We start from the raw sequence: 26,459 nt of genomic DNA on the forward strand, positions 1-26,459 counted from the left end.
TTATGCAATTTCTGGAAAAAAAAAAAAAGAAACAACTTTGAAGTTTCTCAATCTTAAAATAGCCCAGAATCCTAGTTTGTTTTGGATGATGGATTATAGGAGTACGACTCACATAATCCAAAGCATGACCTAAATCATAAGGACATTTTCAAGAGAAGAAATGAGTTTGAAATAATTTATTGTTTTGAAAAGAGGCCAAATAAGTACACATGGTTCAAGCTCAAAAATGATAGACCATTATCACAACTAATGGCCAAGTTCTCATTAGTTTAGCATTTCTAAATGAATGCTGTAGTCAATAAATCTGTCGCAGAATGGTTACAAATGGTTGTTATAAGGGATTAATAACAAGACTTATATTTTTATTTTAGGATTCTTTTGGCACCAATTACCCTAGAATATTATTTCTCTATAATATTTCTTTTTCTCTATTTAACTTGACCAAATACAAAATAGAAACATGAAATTATTTCTTAATTGATATGGAGCTTAGTGGGAGGGAACTCCATTTCCCTGCATAATAATATGCATAATAATAATAATTTTATTATTATTATAGCTACAATTTTTCTACTATTTCTACACACCAGGCACTGTGCCAGGTTTATTAAATTTAATCCTCAGAACAGTTCTGCAAGGCAGAATTATTATTCTCATTTAAGAGATGAGGAAACTGAGGCTTACAGGGATCAGGCATTAGCCAATGACATACACAACTGGTGTATGGCACAGCAGATAGTCACATCCACGTCTTTCTAATGCCAGAACTATACAACCTCAGTTTATAGTATAAATCATACTCCTATTTATGGCTGCCCTACTTCAAATATTTGTTGCATAATTTCCCAGAAGCTCTTAAAAGTCCTTCCAAAAAAGTCTGGGAGTAGGTTAAAACTTGGTAGAACTTGACTGTGTAATCTTAAGCATTTGCAAGAGGTTTTAGTAAGCAAACCAAGTGGGGTTTTGCTTGCAGAGACATGTCCTACCCACATTTCCCCATCAGGTGCGTGTCTAGAAAAAGCCTTTTAATATTATATTACTGTAACTGATGTACTACTCCTAAGTACCCATATGCACCACTGTAGGAGAAAACATGAAACAAAACATAGTAACCAAATGTTCCAGAAAGAAAACTGAGAAAATTGGCAGCATTCTTAGTACATACTCCCCTGCGAAAGGAGAGATTGCTCAGCCTGGCAGTGCTGTCTCTGACCTCCTGGCATCTCTTGGGATTTGGGTGGCTCCTGCCTGCTTCACCCCTTGCCCCCCTCTCCCATCATGGTGCCTTAGTCTTGGCCTGGTGGAGAAGCAAATTAGGTGACAATGTTGTGGCACATGAACCCAAATTAACACGGAAAGCAGAAATTCCTCCTCTCCAAAACCCAACTGAGAGGGCTCCATCTGGGGGAAGGCCCTGCTGAGCTCCAAACCGCCTATTTATATATAGACAGAGTCAATGGCCTTTCTTGATGTCTCAGAAAAAAACCCAAATGCAGCAGAGTCACTAATTCTCACCCTAACTTCAATAAGGATAGGAATTCATTAGTAAGATACATGAAGGGTGACTTTGCATCTTTGTATCTTTTTCATTTTCTCTTGCAGTGTATGTATCTGGTCCACCAATGTCTACTCAACAGCATATGTAACATTTCCTGCACCATCTATTCCAAAAACTCTTCCCCTTTAGTGGACCACATCCAAAGGATCCCATCCAGCCAGAGAAACAAAAGATTCTGCTTCACCCCAGACAGGTGGATAAGAGCTCAGTGTGATTGTGGTAGAACTTAAGTCAGATCATGTTCCATCTCTGCTCAAAACTCTCCATCAGCTCCCATCACACTCTGAAATCCAGGATCATCCACGACCCTACCTCCCAAGCCATCGCACACACTTCCACACTGTTACAGAGCTCTCCTGGGGTTCATCCTGCTCCTGCCATGCAGGCACACAACTCTGCTCTGCGTTTTCCTGTTCTCTCTACCTGGAACAGTGACACATGGCTCGGGTCCTCACTTCTTTCAGACCCCCCGCTCAAGTGTTAACTATTAGAAAGGGCTGTCCTGATCTACCTCTTTGTATCCCCTACGTACTTCTCTATATCACTCTATATTATGATTATATAGATAGATAAACCTTATATATATATATGTAATATATGTATAATATATATATTTATATATAAAATAGCAATTTCCCTATGTTTATATCCCCTATGCTCCTATTTTATTTTTCCATCATAGCATTGACCAACTACCTGATATATTTCAAATTTATTTGTTTGTTTATTCCCATCCCCAGCCCCTGGCTCCCCAGCAGAGTGTAGGTTCTGTTAAAGCAAGGCTTTTGGCTCTTTTTTTCTCTACTGTACACAGAGAATCCAAAACACATCTGGCCAGCACTCTAGCACTCAATAATATCTGTTGAATGAAGGCAGGAAAAGAAAGGATAAATGAATGAAAGACAAGGTCACCCCAAGAAAATGCTTGTTTGCTTACTGATCTGCCATAAATGCCCACAAAATCACAAGTTTAGGGGAGAAAGGAAAATTAAAAAGCCAGTAACTAAGGAGGCTTGTGAGTTTCCTGCAATGTAAGTAGGTCCTTAAGCCTGCTATAAATGTGAACGAGTGGCTTATTTTTCAAGATAGAGTGGCCCCCCCCACATTCAATTAAGATGCACTAAAACATATTTGTATAAAGCAAAATGATTTTAAAGTACTTTTGAAAAAGCTTCTACTAATAACCTGGTGCTTGTTTTCAAGGCATTCCTGTGAAGAGTAAAGGCGAATGACAGCAAAATATCAGCAAAGCATTCAGTCCAAGAAGGAGGTCAGGCTTTTTGGGTGGCCTTTATTTGGAGTAATGCTAAGCAGCTGCAGGCCTGATTAGCCTGAAAATGTAAAAGGGGGTAACTCTGGACCTAGAGACAAATCTCATCACCATCATCTATCACCAGCTGAACACTGAGCACTTTTGCCCCCTTATAACCAACCTGCAAGCTGACGTCACTGAATCACGAAACTCAAGGGCGTGAACCCTGCGAACAATCTAGTTCCGTCTCCTCATTTTACAAGTTTAAGAACCAGAACTTTAGCATTTCAGAGGCACCAAATAACCCATCAAGGTTTATCTTATGGGGGTGGCGGGGGGGGGGGGGTATGTGTCAGGGGGAAAGGATACTGAACAGGCTGATGTGGCCCAGGGACATTCATCACAAGAAAAGTGTTCACTCAAGCTACCATGGACAGAACTAGGGCAAAGAAATCATCCCCAAAGCTCCTCTTAAATACAAAGAACCAAATTATTAGCAATTAAATATTTAATGAATTTATAGTATAACTAGTTCTGCTAAAATTTATGAAATAGTTTAGTTGAACTTTTTATTTGCTGAACATATTCTTTAGAGAGCATGTAAAATCAATGCGTATAATACATTTATATCCTTTTTATAGAAAAGAGTATAATTTTACTATTTTAAATAACCGTGGAAGATTATGGCTACTGCATCTTTGCCATTGACATCGGGTTGGTCATAGTTATGATTTATTTTTTCTCAAATATATGGTCAGAGATACAGTCTCAATTAAGATATTACTCCTGGAGGAAAATGGGAGGCACTTTACAACCCTCGCTTTATGATTCTATTTCCAGAAAGCACAGTGGTGAAAAGTGGGAGCTGTCTATGATACTAATTTGAAAAACTAATGAAGTTATAGAACATTATTTCTCATAAGTAGCTACCAGCCCCTATTCTCTGCACAGTATAATATTGTGTACAACTCCAGTGAAGGCCAGAGCTACTGCCACAGCCTGCCCTCAGCAATACAATACTTACATACCCCGCCCCCCCACCCCCTGCCGCCATATTAGTAAGGAAGAACTTTATAAAATTACCTCAATTCTCAGGCACTGAGGATTTCATTGCACTCCCCAAGAAATGTTCTTCCCACTCACCTAAAGCTCTCTTTTCCAAATTTCCAACTACTTTTGCTCCCCTCGCGACCAATTTGATCTAAAAAGTATACATCAACTAGATTTTTAGAAATCAAATCATTTAAAACATGCTCTAGGGCTATTGAAAAGAATTCTGCTTCTGTAAATGGAATGATCACTCTACAATTTATCTTTTGTAAAATCCTAATTTTCATATGTCGTGCTTGTTTAAAATGACATAGACCTGTTCAGATTTCCTCAAGGGAATAAAATCAACACCAATTATTTCTTTCTACCCCATTTCAGTTGCAAACTTCCTCTAGAATAGAGAGCAGAAATATAAAAATACTTGGCATTGTCTGCCTTGTCATTTTCTTTAAATATGCATAGATCAAAAATGCCATAAAGCGGGAATCCTCACTGTCAAAATTTTAGTGGTTTCCATTGGAATCCCCTGGATTCTCACAGAGGTAGGTGGGTCCGTCCTTTATCTAATTCCGCTTCCCTTCCTTGTGGTACTTTATTTACAATAAGAAAAAAGAGATACACAGTCCTTGCCTATAGGACCTTACATTTTATTTTTATTTTTTTAAAGATTCTTAAGTAATCTCTACACCCAACGTGGGGCTCGAACTCACAACCCTGAGATCAAGGGCTATATGCTCCACCAACTGAGCCAGCCAGGTGTCCTGCGATCTTACATTTTATTTTATTTTTTATTTTATTATTTTTAAAATATTTTATTTATTTGACAGAGAGACCCAGCAAGAGAGGGAGCTCAATACAGGGCTCAATCCGAGGAACCTGGGACCATGACCTGAGCTGAAAGCAGATGCTTAACAACGGAGCCACCAGGAGACCTGTGATCTTACATTTTAGAGGGTATGATCCAAAATTTGAAAATTTTTTGAAGGAAGAACCAAGGAGTTTGATAGAAAGAAGCTGGAGACTCTGTATGGGATAGGGGCATTCCATCAATTGTGAACTAAAGGACCTAGCCCAGTGTGCCAAATTCTACATCGGTGCACAAAGACACTGAAAGCCTCCAAAGGGGCAGGTTCATTTTAGGCCTTTTGGCAGTTTGGACACACTTGCTGACCTGACGTACCAGACACAAAGCAGTTAAAAAGCATTTCTTGAATACCCATGCCATGTTCACCCTAGGAACTGTGTGTGTGTGTGTGTGTGTGTGTTGGGGGGAGGGTAGGGACTATGTCTCACTTGTTTTTAGAGGATTAGTGCAGGAAGCCCCTGTACAGCTTCATCCTTGAGTAGCTTCCAAAGATACCAGTCAAGGTTTTGGGGACCGTTTGGGCCCAGCAGATGGAACTTAATGATTCCAAGCACCAGAGGGCACGTCCCACACAGGCCTGCTGGGCAGCAGAAGAACTCAGGAGGGTGCAGGGGGGACAGTGTATTGAAACCAGCCACCTAGGCGGCATGACCCCTTTTACAGAAGAGTAAGACGGCAGATGAAGAGATTATGACGTAATACTGGAAGTGCAGAGCTGCCTAATTATGAGCTGCAAAAACAGAACTAACAGCCCTCGGGACCAATGGTGAAGGCATATTCGGGAGTGGCTCCCTTCCTTTTGTCCCCATCTTAGTCACTTTCAGGGTTATTACTCACTTTTCATCGAGAGACTTGAGATAGGTTCGAGAACAGGTTTATAAGTGGAATTATTTGAATGGGGAAACTGGTTCTAGAAGCCAACTAGTGAGATGGTACATTAAAGTGGGGTCAAGTTCAATACAATGAAGAACAGAAAAATAGCAGACCCCCAAGCAGCACAGGTGTATCTCAGGAAAAACAAAACCCACCGCAAACTGAACTTGGCCTCAGGCTGGTCTACTTCTTTATCAGATCTGATCAAGTGCTGTCTTCATGCTTTGGATCCACATTTAAAGTAAGACCTAAGAGGGGCACCTGGTGGCTCAGTCCTTGGGCGTTGGCCTTCAGCTCAGGTCACGATCCCAGGGTGCTAGGATCGAGCCCTGCGTCTGGCTCCCCACTCCACGGGAAGCCTGTTCTCCCTCTCCCCCTGCTTGTGTTCCCTCTCTCGTTGTGTCTCTCTCTGTCAAATAAATAAAATCTTTTTAAAAAGTGACAAAAGTTATTTAAAACACACACACACACAAAACGACTTTCACGGGAACAGCCAGAACAGTTTAAGTGGCATGATTCACTACAAACATAAGAATCCTGGAAGGAAGAGAAAACTAGCTTGTGTTTTTTTGTTGCTCACCTTAATAGAGGATTAGATGCAAGAATACGGGTTCAACTCTACAGAAAGCCTGATATGCTAGCTATAGAGAAAGGGCTTGATGATGAATGGGACTACAATAGATTTTACATTTTTCGTGATTAGGAGAAGCACATACTTAGCGTATTTTAAAGCTGAATGGGATTTTATAAAGAATCTAACCTTCTTCCATGCAAGCCAGGTCCCTCCAGATGCTGCAAAGAAAAAGAGTGTCCTATGTCTAATAAGTTTGGTGAAGAAAAGAGATCATCTCTCTCTCTCTCTCTCTCTCTTTCTGGAGATCTGCAGTGCATGGCCGTACATTTAAGGGCCCAGGAAGTCTTGCCTTCCCTTCAAAAGAGGGGAAAAGAAGTGACTTTAGCCTAGCATTTGGCAAACTTAAACTTGATGACAGAAATTGTAACACCTTTAATTTCTTGTTCTTTGGGATCTCCAATCTAGGTCAACTCCGTCATTTTATATCTGAAGACAGACTCTGTTACCTGACTGATTTCATATCGGACTAGCACTGGACAGGGCCAGAATGGGGCTTAACTCATTCCACCGTGCATTTCTTATATCCTGCTGATGTTAATGAAAGAAAGCTGTAAATCTGCACGTAAGGATATTTCCCATCATCTGTCTGGAGTTTTTGCTTTTCGCACTGAAAGGAAGAAAAGCAACGGAATGTGAGGTAAATCTTAAGTGAAAAAGATGAGTCACATTCTCCAATTTGCTGGAACATAGTAAAGTATGCAAAAGTACTAGACAAAGATAAATTATTACTGCACAACAAATCAGGAATATAAATGTTAAACCGATGCTCTGCCCCTGTTGCACTTAAAGGATTTGCGCCACATAGATTTTCGATTGTTTTGAACAATCCCATGTATTCCCTGTTCCCGTTTGTTCAACAATGAAGTATATATACCCTTGTTTGGGCCAGTGGCCATTTTTGCCTAGTCAGCACCCATGCCTATCTTCTGGAGGCTAAAAACCAAACCACCACCACAAAAACTTGGACGAACTCCTCTTTCCTTATTTCATGTAGTCTTGGTGGGGTTGTCAGTCACGGTGCTCTTTATTCTTTTCCAAGCACAGCTATCTATGCCAATCAAATTCCTTCTCCTGGGAAGTGGAGTCCTTGAGGACAGTGATACAAGGAAGGGAGAAATGTTAAGAGCTGAGAAAGTGAAATGGCTGGGTCTTGACAGGGTGATTCTAATTATCCACTTGTTTCTAGGTTCTGGATCCCCAGCACTGCCTCTGTGACTGTTGATCCTCCCTCTGGTCTTCTGTTAAATGCCTCAGTCTCTTCAGTAGGGAGAAAGTTCCTCTATTTTTGTTTAAGTTAGCTAGAACTGACAAATACTGTTTACAAGTTGGGAACCTTAATGAATATGGTATCCATCTGTGGTGTACTTTGCAAATGGAGGAGGCATTACCAGTCATACTTACTATAAGGGTTACACAGTGTGTAATGAGTTATCCCTGAAAGAGAGAGGACATAAAAAAATTATAAGGGATATTAATGTAGGTGTGATAGGTAAAAATATGGTTGCTAAAATACCTGAATTAAGTAGACATTTTTCTTGTTTTATCTATCAACAAGGTGCCAAAATTAAAAAAAAAATACATACATATGGGTTTGGTGATACTAATCTAGGGCTGTGTATTGATTAATCTGTTTCTGATGGTGGAAAGAATCAGACCGTCTTGTGTCTTCACTGTGTAATTCTATCAGGGAAGTGACAAGCCTTGCTTTTCAGAGATGTCTTGAACTGAAGTGGAGTGTACAGTAAAATACAGATTTCCTCAAATGAATTGCCAAAACCATTAATCTTTATCTAAGGAGCCATAATAACAGTTTGTTCTCAGTAGCAGGTGGGGGAGGGAGAGAAAATGTCTTCCAGAAAGCACTTTGGCAGTCAATCTGGTTGATAATAAAACTTGATGAAACATCTGTGATTAATATTAATTCTAATTCTCCCTTTAATGGATAATTGTGAAAAAGATAATTTATCCCATTTCATTTAGACTACAGCCGAGTTTTTCAATTTAGGAAAAGAACATTTTTCCATGTTTCTCAGGTATGAGACTCCACGGGGAAGAAAAACAGGTGCATAAAACCTGCCAGTGGCAATGAAGTTTTCCAGTTAGGCCTGGAAAATACTCTGTGTGAGTTCGGCTGACCACTGGAGTCTTGGATGCGACCCACAGAATGGTTCTATAAGTGACAGACTATATTTCTGCCTCTCCACCACTGTAGAACATTCTAAATAAACCAAAGTGAACTGACAATATATTTTGATCCTATTTGATTCTGCAAAGGGAGAAAAATGCCCTTGTGAGTAAATGACAGTAAGCTATTTCTGACCACCAGTGTATTTCAAACTAGTTGATGATAGGAACTATTTCTGACACATGCAAATGTATAATTCAAAGTACCCATAAAAATTTGTCATGGAAGCTACCATTAATTTTGACAGAAACTAGGAAAGTAACTAATTGCCTTTCAAATATCAATATTAAGAATACCATTTATTAAACTAGCCCTCTAACTCATTTATAAATGGGAAACTTGAGGTACGGGCTGAAGCCCCCTGTCCAATTAACACACCTAGTAAATAATGAAGTCAAGACCCAGCTCTCCTCATTTTTACCCCCTCTGCTCCTTTATACTTGCTAATATTTAAAATGGAACCTGTTAAACAATGGTCTTGTTTTCTAGGAGTCAGGATATATTATATAGTTAAAAACATGACTGCTGTCTAACCCAATATGTAAGTAGTAAAAGAGTGGTTAATTATACATCACTGTTGACCTTTAATCATAACTGAATCACGGCTCCATTTAGATATACTCCTTTTTTCATCAGACTCTAACTAAACATTGGGGAGAAGAAAACAAACTAACAAGCACGAAAGATCACAGACAATAGGCAGCACCCACTTTTTCAACGTACCTTCCAAAACCCTGTGTCGCAGAATTAGAATGCTATAGGAACTTCTCACTATTCTTTCCTTTTCTCCCAAGTATACATTTTCCTTCCGAACTGTTGGTCCAAAATGAGTATTTCTTATTGCTCGATATTGTGCCTGTTCCCTATTTTTATGTGGCTTTCTGATTCTTATCTGCACTTTGCCACTTTGCAAAAGGAATTCATTTTATAACAAAAGTTGTATAACAAAAATTTTTAAAAAATTGGATAAGAAGTACAAAATGCCCAAAGGGTCACCTGGTTCTTGTTTGCATCAGCGAGGTAAAACTGAATCTTATTTATGAATGAAGCAAATGAGACTGTTTGTTCAGTGAGGCAGAAGGAAGGACTGGTTATTACGACCATCGTGAATGTGCTGCCTCCCAGACTCTCCGTATCTATCTTAGTCTTTATTGTTCGACCAGCTTGATCTCTTTCCAACCAGAGCTCCCTGGGTTATAAAAACCCTCACACGACAAAGACTGCTTTTCCTCAACACCTTCACTCAAAGCTTCTCGTATCTACTTCTACGTGGTCTTAAATTTAGACCTCTCTACTCCCACTTTAAGCCAATGTTCCCAAAGTGTGGTATGAAGATCACCGCCAGGAGAAACTGCTGGAGAGCTTGTTAAAAATGAAGATCCCTACTGCAACCTCACAAAATTTAATGAATCAGACATTCTGGAAGTAGGTTCCAAGAAGTGAGATTTTTACCCCCCTCTGTCACTAAAATTAGGATAGTGTCTTCAGCCCTAAGACCTGAATTTCACTTTGCCCCTCAAGTCAGCATGTCACGTCTTTAATGTCTTCCGCCTAAAGCCATCCTCTCTCTTTTTTATGGATGGCGTCAATCTCTTAATTTACTTTATTTCTCTTTTTGCTGTTATTTTCATGGATATAGCTTGCTCACATTCAACTGTGAGGTCCTGGATGATTCCGAATACATCGAGTATTTTCTATTGTCCCTTTAAGGTGTCTGCTACTTTGGCCTGATGGCTAAACACAGCTCGGTAAGTACTGATGGGTTGACTGATGAGAAAATAATATATAATGCTGAAGTGTATCCTTCTGTAGCCAGTGTAGATTTTTCTGTAGCCACAAATTTAATGATGTACACGTACCAACAGCCCACGTAGAGTTAAATAAGCGGTGTTATATAGCATTTTTAAAATACAAATATTTCAAGAAATAGCTCAATAAATTTTCTAAAATGGTAAACACATCCTGCCAAAAGGTCAGAAATTCTGCTATTTGATTAAATTAATAATCCAGCAAATGTTACTGATGTAGCAATTCTACTTAATAAAAGCATTACTAAAGCCTATGCAAAAAAAAAAAAAAAAAAAAAAAAAAGCTGAAGAGACACAGAAGGAGATATGGAAACAATTGAAATTCAAGTAAAGGGTATTAATTTCTCTGAGATTAGAATAATTTCTCCATAAGTACTGGTCCTTTTTATGCAATAAGCTTCCAAACATTACTTGTCATAAACGAAAAAGAGCTAAAAGCACGAATGTTGGAGTCCAAACACCTTTGCTCTACTCTGGGCTCTACCACCCATGGGCAGTAAGCTACTTGGCCTGTCTGTGCCTCAGTTTCCTCATCGGTAAAACGAGAACAGTAACAGTGCCCAACATAGAGCTGTAATAACATATGGATGACTTGGTACCCATAAATGTGTGGAATGGGTAAGTGCTTACTACCGGCCAGCTTGGATCCTATAACCAGCCAGCATCTAGCCCTAAGGTAAATTATTTCAAAGTATTTCTAGGATTAGGCCCAAATGAGTGTCCCCTTCAAAAATCTACTACTCCCCATTGCCTTCTAGATAAGTTCTAAATTTCTCAGAATTAATGGCCTTCCCTAATCTGGCCCAATAGGTAGCTATCCACTGTTATTTTTCAAATGCTTTCCATTCCAGTCAGACTTGTCTTTCCATGGATTCCCAGAATCTGGCTGTTCTGATTTCCTTATCAGGAGAGGGGAGGCAGGTGAGCGGGAAGTCCATGGGAGTGGTATGAAGCTGGTGCTCTGGAGGGCTGCTGGGTGGTCTCCCCAACTCTGGCAGCCGCCCTCATGAGCCAGCCCCATCCACTTCCTGCCCGCCCCCACCCCCCGCCCCGGCTGTGTGAAATCCCGTGGATGCACACAGCTGCTGCAGTTCCTCCCCTTCGTTCTAAAGATGTCATAAATTCTCCACAGGGCCCTTCTCCTCGGGGAATCACTACCCCCTTTCCTCAAATACACAGAAATGTGTTAAAAACCCCAAATCTGTGAAAATGGTGGATTTTAAATGGTAACAACACTAACAGCCACTACAACTAGTAATGGGAATGGAAACGCTACTTGGCTGCTGCCATGCTGCTTACCAACAAGGGAGAGCGATCCCTATCATGTCCTAGTAACAAGCAGACATGTGGGGATGGTGGCTCACCAGGCTTTGCAGTATATTCACCGATCTCTCCACTGGGCTATTGATTCTGTTAATCAGATTTAAAGCTCTGAAAAATGACTCAGGGTACCAAAGAGACATATACTTTCAACAGTCCTGCTAATCATTAAATGTTTACATCACATTCAAAATCGGAAGAGTGAGTGACACATCATTTTAGTCTGTTTTCATGTTCTGACCCCACAAGCCAGTCAATAGTGCTCCACTGTGTGAAGCTCAGGGGTAAGCGGACATGACACATCTCTCTGCAGGTACACGAGCCATTTTCAGAACTGGGTTTCCCCTAGGTTCCAGGGTGTAGGTAGGACTTAACATCAAGACTTTATAAGATAGCTTGAAATCGATCTTATTTTAAATTTTTTAAAATTTATTTACTTCTTAAGATTTATTTCTTTATTGGAGAGAGAAAGAGAGAGAGAGAGAGTGTGTGTGTGTATACCCTCGAGCAGGGGGAGGGGCAGAAAGAAAATCTTCAAGCAGGTTCCTTGCTGAGCATGGAGCCTGAGGCAGGGCTCCGTCTCACCACCCATGAAATCCTGACCTGAGCCAAAAACAAGTCAGAAGCCCAACCAAGTGAGCCACCGAGGCTCAGTTTTTAACTTCTTTTAAAATATTTATTATTGGGGTGCCTGCGTGGCTCAGTCAGGTGAGCCTCTGCCTTCCGCTCAGGTCATGATCCCAGGGTCCCAGGGTCGAGTCCCGCATCAGGCTCCCTCCATCCATCCCTCCCTCCCTCCCGAGCTTCTCCCTCTCCTCCTTGCCTGTGCTCTCTCTCTCTCTTAAATAAATAATCTTAAAAAAATGTTTATTATGAATTACATGAATGAAGAGCTTAGACTTGGAGTCAAAGTACGCAGGTCTGAATCCTGACTCCATTAATCTCAGAGAAGTTACGAAACAGCCTCATTACAGATGAGGAGCCGACCAGGGAAAAAAAGTACAGTGCACGGCACATAGTAAAATTGCAATAAATGTGAAATCATTGTAATTAGGGTCATCAGAACTCATACCTGTCAGTCAAGGTATGAGTAAACCTCCAGCAAAAGGCTGCTCTTACAATGACAATTGATCTGAATTAAATTTCATTTAAATCACTGAAGTATTCACTATATGGTCTCAAAACTGACAGAACTGCCTATATATAAGCAAGACCTTTAAGCAATCTCTTAAAAGTTAAAAAACAAAACAAAACAAACCCGGCCTATTCATCTTTTTTGGTCTTTATTTTACTCTTCTTGTTTAGATTTGTTTCTTAAGAATTAGGTCCGGGGACACCTGGGTGGCTCAGCAGGTTAAGCCTCTGCCTTCAGCTCAGGTCATGATCTCAGAGTCCTGGGATCTAGCCCCGCATAGGACTCTCTGCTCAGCAGGGAGCCTGCTTCCCCCTCTCTCTCTGCCTGCCTCTCTGCCTACTTGTCAACTCTGTCTGTCAAATAAATAAATAAAATCTCTAAAAAAAAAAAAAAAGAATTATGTCTGAAATAAAGCAAAAAGTTTGATGTTCCAGGTTGAGGACCTCCTGAAACTGTTAAAGTAAAACATACATGGAAATTGCGTGGATTTGGATTTAGCCAGAGCCTGTGATAATGTATTAAGGAGAAAATTAACCCGAACAAATTTTTGTTAAAAAAAAAAAAAAAATTAGAAAAAACAAATTCACATTGGAAACTAGATACTAGAGCTAATAAAAACTAGTCAAGTTTAAATTAAAAGCAATATATTTTCTCTATTAATGACTCAGAGACATTATTTGGTTTTAAAGATTAGGAGTGTAAAAGGGAGTGCTAACTATAAACTAAAAGTCACCTAACATTAACGTAGATCAAACTAGCTGGAAATACTGCACATCTCTGAAAATAGTAAAACGAAAAGACATTATCATTTCAATCTCTAACAATAATAGACTGGCTGGCTATTCTCCAATTTGTGATATTTCACTTCTGGGGCTCAGAATGAATTAATATTTTGTAAAGCTATAAATTTTAAAACCAAACCTGGATCTAGCACATATATTAAAGATCCTAATGTGAATCTTCTCCAAACTGCTTAAAAATATTCAATGGTAAAGGAAGCCTGTTGTCGAAGTCCACACATTTCCCCTATTACACAGAGGTAACCCATATCCCCTAGAAACCATATTTCAAGCCCACAGGATACTCATGAACTAAAATAATGAATGATAATGCCTCGCTCCCTGCATTAATATTAAAGAAAAGAGAAAATAGAAAACTTTATAGCCACTATCAGCTCTCTGAACCATAAATCTCAAGTTTTGAGAATTGCTTCCCAAAAGGGTAGGGAGCAGGGATGAGCTGTGAGAGTACTGTGGAGCCTAGAGATATTTTTTTTAGCAAGCCAGCAAAGCACTGACACAAATTTCTACATATCTCTGGCTGTGAAAAGTCTCATTTGTGGTGATTTATATTTCCTCATAAAGAACTCTGTAGATAATATAAGCCTGCTGTGAGGCTGTATGACAACTTTCAAACCAAGAGTTACACGACCATTCTGTTAAAATAGAGCAAGAGGAGATGAGTGGGAAAATCTGTAGAAATAGTATGTCTTCTGATGAAAGGCCAAAATCTGGCTCGTTTGGCAGGCACCATGTTCAGAGACTCACCTTTCACTCTGTGTGTGTGTGTGTGTGTGTGTGTGTGTATCTCTGGGATAATAGTCCAGTCATCCATACGAGAAAGTATAATTTTTTTTTTCCAAAAGATTGACTAAGCACGTTTGGTGCGTGCGTGCTTGTGTAATTTACAACAAATGACACTTAGACATCATCACACTGGAGTTCAGTTGCCTTAATAAGTTACTAAGGGAAACACAGAGAATAGCATGCTGACAACCCAAAGTCAATGAAGTATAAACACTGTTATTCCAAGTGTCACTGGCGTGTTATTTCCATTTCTCCTGGCATCTGCACTATGTAACACTGCACATACACGCGATGCAGCAGCTCATTAAATTGTTTTCAGTTAACTCTGCAACCAAATTAGTACATTACATGTTTATAAGGCTAAGAAATACTGCTTCCCTGTGAAATTACACAATCAGGTGCCTTATTTCTCTGGGAGATGTGGCTACTTTTGACATTTAGGGATGAAAAGCGAAACCAAAACAAAACAAAACAAAAACACACCCCAAAACACCCCACAACCAAAAACCCAATCCTTTCATTTATTTCATTTCAGCATTTAGTCTCAGCGTGGTAAAAGGAACCAAAAGGTGGCATAATTCCTTCCTCCCCTTTAGGAGGTCAGAACGCTACATGTTCCCTCAGTCTCATAATAGCATTTTAAATTCTTAAAAGGAGCCCAAATAAAAATGATTGTTTTTGAACTCCTTATCTGAGTGTCACAGCCTTTGAAAACTTCAAACAATGCAAATAGTACTTATGAGTCTTTAGTTTCATATGGCTTAGACCATGAATTTCCATCAAGCCCCAATTACTCAATAGCTTTTAAGCTCCCTTTGCGGAACTTTAAGGCGGCTCCCAAAGTCAGGGATGTTTGTTCCAGTTTCCTTTTTCACAGACCTGGCATTCATTTCTCTGATTGTTTTGAACAGGACCTCATCCTTTAGGCAAGACATTCACGAGGGCATACATTTCGTTTTTTAAAAATTCTCCCCACCTGACCAAATAAGACTGCCAACTTTTTAAAAATAACAAATTGCTTTGGAATATCCTACGCTCCTATTAATTGCCCCTCCACCTTTGGTTCTGCTCAGACTATCTGAAACGTGGGTCAAGCGTCCACACTCCAAGCATGCCTGAGCCAATGCCAGGCATTCTTGAGCAGAAGGTTAACAGGGTGCCTGGCAATAAACAACCATTTTTGTAAGAGAAACTTACAATTAGCATAGAAAAATATCCTGAAGTCTCAAAATATCCTCTTTTATGTTCTTTCTTTAACCTTCATTTAAGAGCCCTTGAAATCCATTCATGCTTTCCTAAAAGATGGCCAGGGACAATTTGAAACAGACACAATTCTCTAAACTCACTCTTTAAATAAAAAGGTGCGTTCTTAACAGGTTCACTAAAGACCACTGAGGTACACAAAGGAAACAGAACAACTTTTCGGACAGAAATCTGATGTAATCTAGACAAACTTCCAAAATCCAAATGGAGGAAGACTGTTCCATTGGATATTCAAAACAAACCAAAACTTCAACAAACAAACAAAACAAACAAACAAAAAACCTGAATACATTTGACTGACTACGCTGATATACTCTGTACCTGAGCAATTACTCTTTGATGCTTGTCCCATAGTCTTTCTTTTCCACTTTGGCAAAGATTAAAATGTGTCCATTTCCTCACACTTCCCATCAACTCTTTTCTCTATTGATATAAATATGCCTTGCTGAATACTATGTTCTGAGTCTACATATTTAAGAAATTACAGGAGGTGAATAATATTCGACCAGAGTCCCTCTGGAAATTCCAGTTATAAATCCCTTGAATCTCAGCTGAGGTACATGCTAGAGCATTTAATGCTAAAATAAGATGCTAGTGATCAAAAACATTTTTTGATAATTAAACCAAAATGTGTGCATAGGTGTGCGCAAGTGTGCGCGCATGCGTGCACACACACACAGACATGGGAGCAAACACTAACTTGTTCATTTTAAGAAAGAACATAGTACTTATAGGTCACCTCCCCAGCAAGAGTAAAAGATTAAGATGAAAAAGATTACCTCCTGCTTTGATAAATGTGCTGTGTTGACACTCTTCTATTTCAGTAAGAACCATTCAGAAAAGAGGCAGATTGGTGTGAACTGATAGGACCAAAAGAATTCTTAATGTACATTACTAAGATAAGCTGTTGAAAAACTGGACATGCACAGGGGAATGAAGACTTCCTTAGGCAGATGTAATCCTAGCATAACATTCCTTCAGAATATACGGTCCAGACTTAAAATGTAAATCTTTACTAAGCATTTATGAAATTTTTTACTAGAGTATCAACGAGGGCTATTCAAGGTGCCGTAACTTTTCAAAGGACACAGAAGTTTTGTTTTGTTTTGTTTTTATATTTTTGTTGTTGTTGTCAGAGAGAGAGAAAGAAAGAGCACAAGCAGGCAGAGTGACAGGCAGAGGCAGAGAGAAAAGCAGGCTCCTGGCTGAGCAAGGAGCCTGATGCAGGACTCCATCCTAGAACCCTGGGATCATGACCTGAGCTGAAGGCAGCTGCTTAACCAACTGAGCCACGCAGGCATCCCTTGTTGTTGCTTTTTAAGATTTTATTTACTTATTTGAGAGAGAGCATAAAAGAGCAAAGAGAGGGAGAGAGAGAGAAAGAGAGAGAGAGAGAGAATGAGCAGGCAGAGGGGGAGGTACTCAAGGCTTGATCCCAGGACCCTGAGATCATGACCTAAGCTAAAGGCAGACGCTTAACTGACTGAGACTCTCAGGCACCCCTCAAAGGGCACCCATGTTTTTGGATGTGAATTGCCGAAGTCATCTTTTTGATGGTCCAACTGGTCTTTAAAAGTATTTATTTGAGCCTTGAACATAAGAAAGATTGTGACAATAGTCTATTATTATATATCCAATTTATAGATGAAGAAAGTAAGGCTCAGTGAGGTTCAGTTACCCACAGTAACATGGCTATGAAGAGTATAAGAAAATTTGAGGGCAAGGCTACATTCACCAGAGTCTTGCCTTTTTTCTTTTACAGCCGTATTTTACTCTCCACTTTGATGTAGTGTATCCTCATTATATGATCAAAAAACATTAATAAGAAACCAGGCAATTGCAGTGGTGGGTACAGTAAAAGCTAGGGCTTCCAATTCATCTGCTTTTCTTAAACATCAGCATATAAGGAAAACAATTTAATTGCTTTTTGTTTACTATTATGGCATTTATTGATTCAATAAATATTTATTGGATACCCATTCTCGATGCTATTTTCTATTATTTTTCAATGAAAAGATACAGTTTTAAATCAATATTATGGTTAAGCAGATTCTCCACATTACGGAGAGCTTGCCTGATTTTAGAAACACTTCTATGAGAAACTATACTCTCCGTTCCAAACGACTCACCTGCAAACAAGCTTTTGGAACAGAACCAGCTGGCAAGTGAGGGGCTTTCTTTATGTTAGTATTCCCTGGATTTACTGAATATCCTTATATCTTTTAAAAGGATAGTTAATAACTGTATTATACAATCAAATGATTTTTGAAGCAGATCTTGGTCATTTCAGTAAGTCATCTCCTTAGAAGTCAGGTTACTTATTTTGTAAGTTTTAAGAATTGCACAGTGCATATGAAAAATGCCACAGAGCTTAACACTGTAAACTTAATTAAAGCACATAAAGCAGAGATTTAGTAGTTAACCACATATATTCGAGTAGTTATATACTACGGAGTTAAGAATGATGCCCATAGTAACATAGACTGTCCTTATGATTTTATTTTTTCTTTTAGAAGATTTTATTTATTTATTTGACAGAGATCACAAATAAGCAGAGAGGCAGGCAGACAGAGAAAGGAGGAAGCAGGCTCCCTGCAGAGCAGAGAGCCCGATGCGGGCGGGGCTCAATCCCAGGACCCTGAGATCAGGACCGGAACTGAAGGCAGAGGCTTAACCCACTGAGCCACCCAGGCGCCCCTATGATTTTCTTTTTAATTCTGAAAAATACGTATACTAAAAAGAGTGGAGCAGAAATCTTCAGCTTCCTGATTGTTTTTTCACTGATGTTTTCAAGATTCTAACTTCAAAGAAATGGATATTTCTTCAGCTCTGTACTTCTATAAGAGTGTCAATATTAATACTAAAACAACATGTGTATACAACTTCACTTGCCAGTGAGCTTAGGAAGAGTGTGTTCCCCAATAATCTCTCAGAAAGTCCCCAATTCTGTCTAAGTGCTAGGACTATAAACTTTTACTCTGAGTACCTTCTTTTGAAGAAAACCAACTATATCTTAGATGTGGCAAATGCTAGAAGAATTCTCTCTGCCTTTTTAGTATCAATTTAAGAAAATGACATTTGTCTTCTTGATTGTCGGTTTCTCATTCCTAAATCAAGTGTGCAATCATGATTCAGTCTAGAGGCTGACTATTCACTGGATTTAAGAATTCCTCTGACCCAAAATCTGGGTCAGAAAGGTTATCGTACGTATTAAAAGGGTCACCCATCTGAGAAGATACAGATGAAATATCGCTTGGAGATGAATGAGGATTCCTCAGAGAGCTGAAATTGCATACATGTTTTGTTTAAAATCTATCTTGCTACTATCTGAGTTGGGGTTTCTGGCAGAGTTTATAAAGTAATAGTCTCTAAACAACAGAGCTCATTGTTTTTAACCTTTTTGTTAAAAAAAAAAAAACATAAGCAAAATATAAAATAAGGAATGTTTTCCCCTTTTAAGCACATGAGACTGAGGACTGTATCTCTTCACTTCCTGTTAGTTGTTGGCTCACTTAATTTCCTCTCAGATGGGCCACTTCTTATCTGTGTGAACTTTCCTCTAGTTACTTAACTGTGTGCCTCTGTTTCTTCTCCTATAAAATGGGACATCCGAACAGAACTTCCTCATACTGCTCTGAGAATTGCAGGGGTTTAGAACAGCGCTTGGAATCGAGTGCTGTGTAAATACCGGTGACCTTTACTTACTGAGCATCTACTACGTGCTAAACAATGTAGTACAGGGCATAGAGCAGGCAGGCCTGGGCAAAGCACCATAAAGCACCATAGTGTCAGGGGTGACGAGCGCTTGAAAGAAAATAAAGCAGGGTAAGAATGTTGAGAATCACAGACATATTATCTTTGTACAGGGAGATCAGAATGCCTGTCCGATAAAGACATTTTTTAGAGCCGACCTAAAGAAAGCAAGAGCAAGGGAAGTGGGTGCCTGGAACAATGAGAACCCCAGGCAGAGAGAAGATAAAGTGCCAAGGCCCTCTTGTGGAGTCTGGGGGTGGGCACTAGTCAGGAAGGAGGGCTGGGGGTGTTGCTGGAGGGGAGACAATAAAGGAGACTGAGAGGACAAGGAGTCCAAGAGGCAAGCTGGAGAATGCAAGGGGATCCACCACGGAGGACCTTGTTGGCCAGATTAGAGACTCAGGATTTTGTCTTGCTCAGACAGGAAGTCACGGGAGGGCTCTGACAGGGCAGTGACACGCGCAGCGGGGTGATACAGAAAGCCTGCTGCACTAGTCAAGACCACAGATGACAGTGACTGGATGGGGTGGCGGGGCTAGAATGAGTTCGGTCATGCTAAGATGCCTCTCCACTCTGCATTCGCCCTCAGCATACTCCTGTAACTGGCATTTATTGACCTCCTACTAAAGTAAAGTGTTGGGCCTAGACACTTTACCGGTGTTATTTCTTACCGTGCCAAGCAGACCTTTAGCTAACACATAGTTAAGATTAGAATATTAAAGCTCCAAGAAATGTGAAAAACCATCTCTCGCAACTATGTCATTTTACAGTTGTGGAATTAGAAATCCAGAGAGATTAAATGATTTACCCAAGATCATACAGTTAGTGAGGCCAAGAGAAGGGCCCAGGCCACAAAATTCCTTCCTTTACGAAAGGGGATTTTCTCAAAATCAGTGTCCGTGTTTTACGGACTCAGAAAAATAACTGGAAGTACCTTCTTTAAGTTATTTCTCTTTGCCTCTTCTGATTTAAAAAGAACAGCAGCAACACTTCTTTCGAACTTGTTCTCATTAGGTTAATATTTATGAGAATCATTTCTAAAATGAGTACTTTTGAAGTTTCTAAAATAACTCTTTGCCTTGGGAAGTCTATATAAATGATTATTGCCATAATCTATTGACTGGCAGTTCTGCAAATCTATCAACCAACTTTCTGTAATTATTTCAGTGTGCCAATCTCTTACCAAAATAACTTCTGTAGATTAAAAACAGTATTTGTCATATTCAAGAAGGGGCTCAGTCTGCCTGCACAGTATCAGTGATTGTAATAATATACTGCCCGTTCCCAAGGAAAGGAAGACATAGCACAGAGTCAGTCTCGGGAACAAATAAAGGATCTAGAACAGTGAAGGATGTTTGGTTTTGAGAGTAAAGAGGAAATTTCACATATTTGCAGCTATGCTCTGTTCTCTTAACTTTGTATAACTCAAACACATTAAGAAGGAAATAAGCAGAACTGAGGATAAAGCAGAACTTGATAAGAACGTTCTAACTTGTGCCCTCCCTGAGGATGACGATGGGTGGATTTTCTGATACGAAATCCTCTCTTCTCCTTCCCCAAGGCCAAGTTGTGTATTTGAGTTTGGGTTCCCATCACTAGACTCAAGACCCTTCCTCTAGCACCCTAAAACAGGACCGCCAAAGGGCTAGAGTTTTCTCTTGGAAGTCTTGTTAGAGATTTTAAGCCCCCAAGGATCTGAAATACATCCCTGGTCTAGTTAAGCACATTTCATAAAACTGACCGGTGGGCGACTAGTCAAGCCTTGTTCCCCAGATCGGCAACAGAGCTTCGTGTAAGGTAATAAGTGTGAAAAGAACCATTTCCCAGTCATCTTGTTCATTCCATGCATATTAGGAGAGAGGAAAATTCAACGGAGGGCCAATTCTCCCCTAAGAATCCTTTAGTTTAATTATGACCACAGTATATTAAGCGTCTGCAAGACTTCCACACTAGCTCTGCTGCTCTTGCTCTCAGCAGTGAAAGGAAGAGAGAAAACCCTTTCCCTACTAAAAAGACAGAGAAGGATGCTCTTGTGGTTCTAAACCATGGTTGAAAATTCAATTTAACTGACTACGAGGCCACTGTGCTTCTTATAAATGAACATCTCTTTGCTGCTAATTTTGTGCTATTTTACCTTTCATTAAAAAAAGTAATTCAGGTTAAACTCAGCTGAACAGCAAAAAGCTCTTGATATTTTGAAGCATTTTGGAACAATTACTTTGACAGGAGCCCTTGACAGTTAAATGACTCCGTTAAATGAATGTTATAGAAGACACATAATGATTTTTAGTGAAATATTGAATTTAACCACAAATGAGAAAAAACCAGTCATAAGCACTATGGGTATATTTGAATAATAACATCTTGCTTATGAACCTCAATGGATTCTATAATTTCTAATAATCATGCAATCAAGTAGTTAGCTGTATGCTTCCTATCTCAGTGCTCTCAATTCGGTTTTGGTTTTTGCTTTTGTTGTTGTGTTTTATGCTGAAAAATCAATATGTAAATTGTGAAACTAGCAAGGATTTCCTCTTACATCAGTAGGGTATTTTAGAATTAGGCAATTAATGATTGCCGTCCCGCCACTAAAGCCTCCCTCTTTCCTTTTTCCCATTTGCTGAATGAGATTCTTTCACAGGGTAAAAAATCAGGAAAAGGCAGGAGCCTGCTGCCGGAGAACGTGTGAAGTCAATGTATGTCAGTGTTTCCTCCATCCGTGGGACTCAATATTCCTTTTCTTATTTTATGGATCGAATGTGAGATGGTATCAAGACGCTTACGTGCTTTCTCATGACTAACGTCTAAAATATGTACTGAAATAATAAAACTGGTACTGTTCAATTTCCTTTTCAAATTCAATCTCAATATAAGTGGGAGTGCCCGTGTGATCGCAAAATCCGGCTTAATATAAAATTCTGTTTTCTGGAGGAGAGAAGCGAGATATCCTTGTAGACTTAAAACAAAACAAAACAAAACAAAAACGTAGGTTAGGAGTCAGTGGGGACATTCAGGGTGAGGAAATGAGTCAGAAAAAAAGGAATGTTCTTTATATGGCTTGTCCAGCAAGGAGGGGTGACAAGTCCATGCTAAGCATACCGGGTGGTATGGCTTGGACCGCTCCCCCTGTGCACAGCCTGACTTCCTGATTCTTTCCAGGAGGTGAGGTCCATGTACTCTTGTACCCACTGCTCCCTGCATTTACCTTCCTTTGGCCACTGCTGATTGATGTGCTTCTCCTCCCCACCAGATGGTCACTCCTTGAGGACCAGAATATCTTTGGATTTTGCATCCCCCAACTTTTCTGAGCCAGGAAAAGTTGTTCCATCAATGGACTTCTGAGCAAAGAATGTTTAGCTCCTTCGGCTGATCGTGAAAATACTTGGAAAAGACCAGACAGTTTAAGTATTCGATCCCAGTGAAGGAGAAGTCCAGATATACAGCAGTAACTGTAACCATCCTAACTCCAAGTGTGGTCCACAGACCAGCAGCAAAAGCGTCCCACGGGAGCTTTGTAAATATGGAACCCCAGGCCCCACAGCAGACCACCTGAGTCAGATGTGCATAACGAGATCCCCAGGTGACTGACGCACAGTGAAGTTTGAGAAGCATTTACCTAGACTGTATGACTAGTAGGACGCCTGAAGCCGTGACGGCGTATGCCACGGACAGGAAACAAGACCACAGCGATATGATTAATACAGGGATCAGCTGAGAACGTTTTAGAGCTCTCTCAGGACAGAGTCACCGGTGGGGAACTCACTTATACCAGTTCCTCTGGAAGGCTTTCTAGATACTTCCTCACGCGCTTGCCTGTTTAAAGACACAGCTGCTCTTAATAATGGTCTTTTCTCCTTGGTGCAAAGAGAGTATTTATCGTCAGCATGCTGACATTTGCAGGAGTTCTGGCTTTCTCCACTGCAAGTGTGGATGATTGAAAGGATATTGCTGACACCTGAATAAGAAATCCAATGACTCCAAGCTATGTAAATTTAATTATTTCCTTTAATTTTTTTTTTTTCCAGGAATCTCTTTTTCTTTTCCTCAGCTTTGGAGAAGTCCTAGCAATTTTCATTTAAAAGAAATACAAGTCAGCAGTGGTTCACTGAACAGGCTGACACGCAATTTCATAGGAGGAGAGGAGCTGTGTCTTTAATCTAATTTGTGCTCTCAATTCCCAGCTAATGTATCTAGGGATCGTGATGTATGCATTTACAAGGAGACATCTGTAATGCAGAGTCCAGCTCTCCGCAATTCTCTGAAACATGGGTAAAAAATTAGCCTGGGCGCTTGCAGCTGTCCTACAACCCAATAAATCTCTGTATACTCACAGATGTAGAAATATTCCCGGCCTGGCCTGAATTCAAATCCTAGGGAGAAGGGTGTGAAAAGCTGGAATTTTTCAGAGAACTTGAGCGGTCCGTTTGGAGAGTGGGGCCGGTTACATTCCCATCTCTTGAACCCTTTGGAAGTATGGTCACAGGCACTGTACCCATCAAAGTTCACCATGTAGAGGACATAACGCTCAGTCTTGTCTTCTGGGACCGAGTCCTCATAGTGAGGGCAGAAAACATCCAGGTAGTCATTGATACAGACGTCAATGTGGTAGTCACCTCTCTGGAATCTGTGGGAAGATGAAGAAAAAAATGAGATTATTTTCACAGAAAAGACTTCCTGCTCGGAATCATCAGTGGTAGAATAACTTTAATACTGCAGGTGCTAACAGATTTATCATAGTAAGTTTTTACTGCATCCCATTAGGATGTGGGACATGTTACCATTCCAACTCTCAGGAACAACAATTTTACAGAGGAATTCATTTACCTTTGTTTCAAAATACCCTAAACATGGGACTCCTCACATTCATTTTCAGTCATGAAGAGGCTGACTTGCTATGTTCCTCTCATTCTTAAGATCACATATATTGAGGCGAAGTTTTGGTATTTTGAAACAGCGTTTCATTTCATGAGTGTTTTTGAATAAATGAATAAGTCATTTAAAGAACAAATGAATGACTGAATTGTTCTTGCTATAATTAAGACCATTCTCAATTTCCTATGCAAATGCAGAGAAGCAGAGTCATAAAATTGAGAGAATTAGGATCATAAAATTTAAAGGTTGGAAAGAAAATTCCTAGAACACTTCCACGTTAGAGGAAAAAAAAAAAAGCCTAAGGCACAATGATAAAGCAGCGAGTGACGGAGCTGGATCTGGAATGGTGACTTTGGGTCCTAGTCAGCTGTTTCCCTTAGTGAATCTGCTTAAGTCACAAACTCATTTTGGTAGATGTTTTTTGATGCCCCAGCCTTTTCTATATTAAGAAAATTAAAACCAGCTAAGTCCAATGAGCTCCTCCCCTCATTATTTTTTTTTTTAAAAGATTTTACTCATTCACTTGATAGAGAGAGACACGGTGAGAGCGGGAACACAGCAGGAAGAGAAGAAGAGGGAGAAGCAAGCTCCCCACTGAGCAGGGAGCCTGATGCAGGGCTCAATCCCAGGACCCTGGGATCATGACCTGAGACCAAGGCAGATACCTAACTTCTGAGCCACGCGGAAGCATCCCCTCTCCTCATTTCTTTGTACTCTAGGGCCAGACTGGACCACTTCCATCCTGAAATAGTTAAATTACACACACACACACACACACACACACACACACACACAAATATACACACACACCACTGTTTGCATCACACTGTCTGCTTCAATTCCTAACCTCACAAAAGTTTTGCTTATTTGTGTTAACTAATGATACTCTCCCCTTCAGATGAACAGACTTCTCAGGAACTAATGATGTGTGAAACAGGAATTGTTATGTATACGATTTTCTAAAACCAGAACAGAAAACCTTACAAAACCCTCTTTTTTTAGCTACGTAGGAAAGTCTCTGAGCGCTCTGAAAGTTCATCATAAAACTGTTACTGCCAAAATACAAATGCCCATCAAGTCATCTAGTCTTCCGTCAGCCGGTCTCAGTGTGAACACTTTCCAGGGGGGCAAGTGAGCTGGTTTATTCCAATTTGGGCCATCTCTAAATTTTAGCAAGTTTCTTCTCATATTGAGCACAAATCTGCTTCTGTGTGATTTCCACCCAGTGATCCTGCTCCGGCTGTCTGACATCACAAAGCACAAATCCAATTCCTCTTCCTTCCTTCCCTTTATGGACCAGACAGTCCATAATAAATATGGAGTTGTCAACTACATCTCTGTATCCTCCTAGCTCCATACTTGAAAGTCCTGATTTTTTTTTTTTGTTATTTCTGCTCCCAGGCTTCTCACATTCTAGATTCTCAACTCTCCTCATGTCCTGTAGTTTCCCAGCATTCTCCTTAAAATGCAGCTCCCAGACACAACCAACCTCGTGGACAGGTCACTGTGACCCACGCCCAGCCCAGGAGACCTACTACAAGCTTCACTCTGGATGCTAGGTAGTCATCGACGAAGCTGAGATTCTTTTCTGAAACAGAACACGATACAAGTGGAAACTCCTCATGTAAGTCGGAAGAACTCAACTTAAGGATTGCTGTTGGTTGAGTGGGGGAATCAGAAGCCATTTGAGCGTCAGTTTCCTCAAATGTAAGTGGGAATGATAACAAGGATGTGCCTTGCTAACCTCACATGACTGCTTCAAGTCCCAGATGATGAAATGGATAAAAAGCCATGCGAGTATACAGCATTATTATCAGGATATATTAAAGCACATTAAAATTGGTAACTGACAAAATATTAACTGTACCACCACAGCAGTCAATGTAAACCACAACAATAAAAATAATCCCCGTTTCCCTTTTTAAAACCTCCAAAGACAGGAAATCCTATCAAAATCCTAAATTCTGTCCTCAACTATCAAATGCTCTGCAGAAACTTCATTTGATCAATGCTTTTAAAAAAAACAGCCTGCTGATTTACATAAGGAGAACAAGCAGAGATGACCAGTTCACTGTTCAGTTAGAGGATCTCAAAATGCATGAAATTTTTGAAAAAGATTTTATTTATTTGAGAGGGAGAGGGAGACAGAGAGAGAGATAGAGAGCAAGCGCACATGCAGGGGAAGCTGCAAGCAGAGGAGGAAGCAGGCTCCCCACTGAGCAGGGAGCCCCATGTGGGACTCAATCCCAGGACCCTGGGATCATGACTTAAGCCAAAGGCAGAGGCTTAACCAACTGAGCCACCC

At 40.1% G+C, this 26,459-nt stretch overlaps 1 protein-coding gene across 2 annotated transcripts in view; it reads right to left on the reverse strand.

The window, feature by feature from the left end:
* The window catches only part of EFNA5 (ephrin A5), a 278,688-nt gene that overhangs the window by 25,128 nt on the left and 227,101 nt on the right, over positions 1–26,459 (reverse strand). For both annotated transcript variants that reach the window (XM_004778264.3, XM_004778263.3), the window contains exon 2: positions 23,614–23,906. In XM_004778264.3, the coding sequence (XP_004778321.1) occupies positions 23,614–23,906 (293 nt within the window). The remainder of the gene's footprint in view (positions 1–23,613; positions 23,907–26,459) is intronic.

This window comes from Mustela putorius, unplaced genomic scaffold (assembly GCF_011764305.1).
Source record: "Mustela putorius furo isolate JIRA1106 unplaced genomic scaffold, ASM1176430v1.1 tig00001063_pilon_pilon_pilon, whole genome shotgun sequence".
NCBI lineage: Eukaryota > Metazoa > Chordata > Mammalia > Carnivora > Mustelidae > Mustela > Mustela putorius.